Source organism: Geospiza fortis, unplaced genomic scaffold (genome assembly GCF_000277835.1).
Source record: "Geospiza fortis unplaced genomic scaffold, GeoFor_1.0 scaffold439, whole genome shotgun sequence".
In the NCBI taxonomy this organism is placed as follows: domain Eukaryota; kingdom Metazoa; phylum Chordata; class Aves; order Passeriformes; family Thraupidae; genus Geospiza; species Geospiza fortis.
Genome location: NW_005054618.1, coordinates 339,513 through 340,406, shown reverse-complemented (window position 1 = coordinate 340,406; position 894 = coordinate 339,513). Strand labels below are relative to the sequence as shown.

The 894-nt window shown below is 65.4% G+C and overlaps 1 protein-coding gene across 1 annotated transcript in view; it reads left to right on the top strand.

Moving 5' to 3' along the window:
* The window catches only part of ARHGEF2 (Rho/Rac guanine nucleotide exchange factor 2), a 20,582-nt gene that overhangs the window by 18,149 nt on the left and 1,539 nt on the right, over positions 1-894 (top strand). The window contains exons 25-26 of the mRNA XM_031064711.1: positions 1-158; positions 277-861. The exon at positions 1-158 is cut by the window's left edge and continues 2 nt beyond it. Of these exons, the coding sequence (XP_030920571.1) occupies positions 1-158; positions 277-861 (743 nt within the window). The remainder of the gene's footprint in view (positions 159-276; positions 862-894) is intronic.

Here is an 894-nt window from a genome sequence, read left to right as displayed (position 1 = left end):
GGCGCTGGAGCTGGCCCTGGCTCACGGCAGCCTGGAAGCGGCTGAGCTGCTGCAGGGCCACAAGAAGGACAAGGACACCGGGAATGTCACCGGGAATGTCACCGGGAATGTCACCGGGGAAGCTCTGAGCTGGGCTCTCCGGAAGGTCCCAAGGAGAGGTGAGACCTCCCTCCCACAAAAAGGGAAAAAAAATGTGGGGAAATGGGAAAACAACGGGGGGAAATTGGAAAAAAATAGGGAAAAATTGGGAAAATGGGATTGTGTTTTTCCCTCCAGCAGAGAATGGTGCTGGGCGGGTGGGAATCCAGGGCGAGGAGGAGGAAGAGGAGGAAGAGGAGCAGCGGGACGGACGCGCTGCCCGGTGGCTGCGGGAGGAGCTGGAGAGGAAGACTCTGGAATGCCGGAGGCTGGAGGAAGCTGCCGAGGGCATCCGGCGGCGGCTGCGGGAGCTCGTGCGGCTCCTGCCGGGACGGGGCGCGGGGGAGGATGAGGAGGAGGATGAGGATGAGGAGGATGACGGCGCCTGCCTGGAGCTCCTGGCCCGGCGCGTGGCGGAGCTGAGGAAGAGGACGAGGGATGAAGAGTGGGAAGGAGGAGGACACGGCAGCAGCGAGGCTCCGGCGCTGCTCCCGTTCCTGGCCTGGATCGGGGAGGAGTGCTCCAAAATGCGGGAAGCGAAGGCCGGAGCCTTCTCCCGGAGCCGGGAGCTGCGTCGGGAATCCGAGCGATCCCTCCGGGCCGAGCCCGCCTGGGAGCAGCTGGAGCAGCAGGACCAGATCCACGCCAGGATTCTCCAAGGATCCCAAATCCTCCTGGAAAAACTCCGCCGGTGCTCGGTGAACGGCGCGGAGCCGGCTGCGGGCGGGAAGCGGCGGGGCGGGGGGCCGAAAGGGG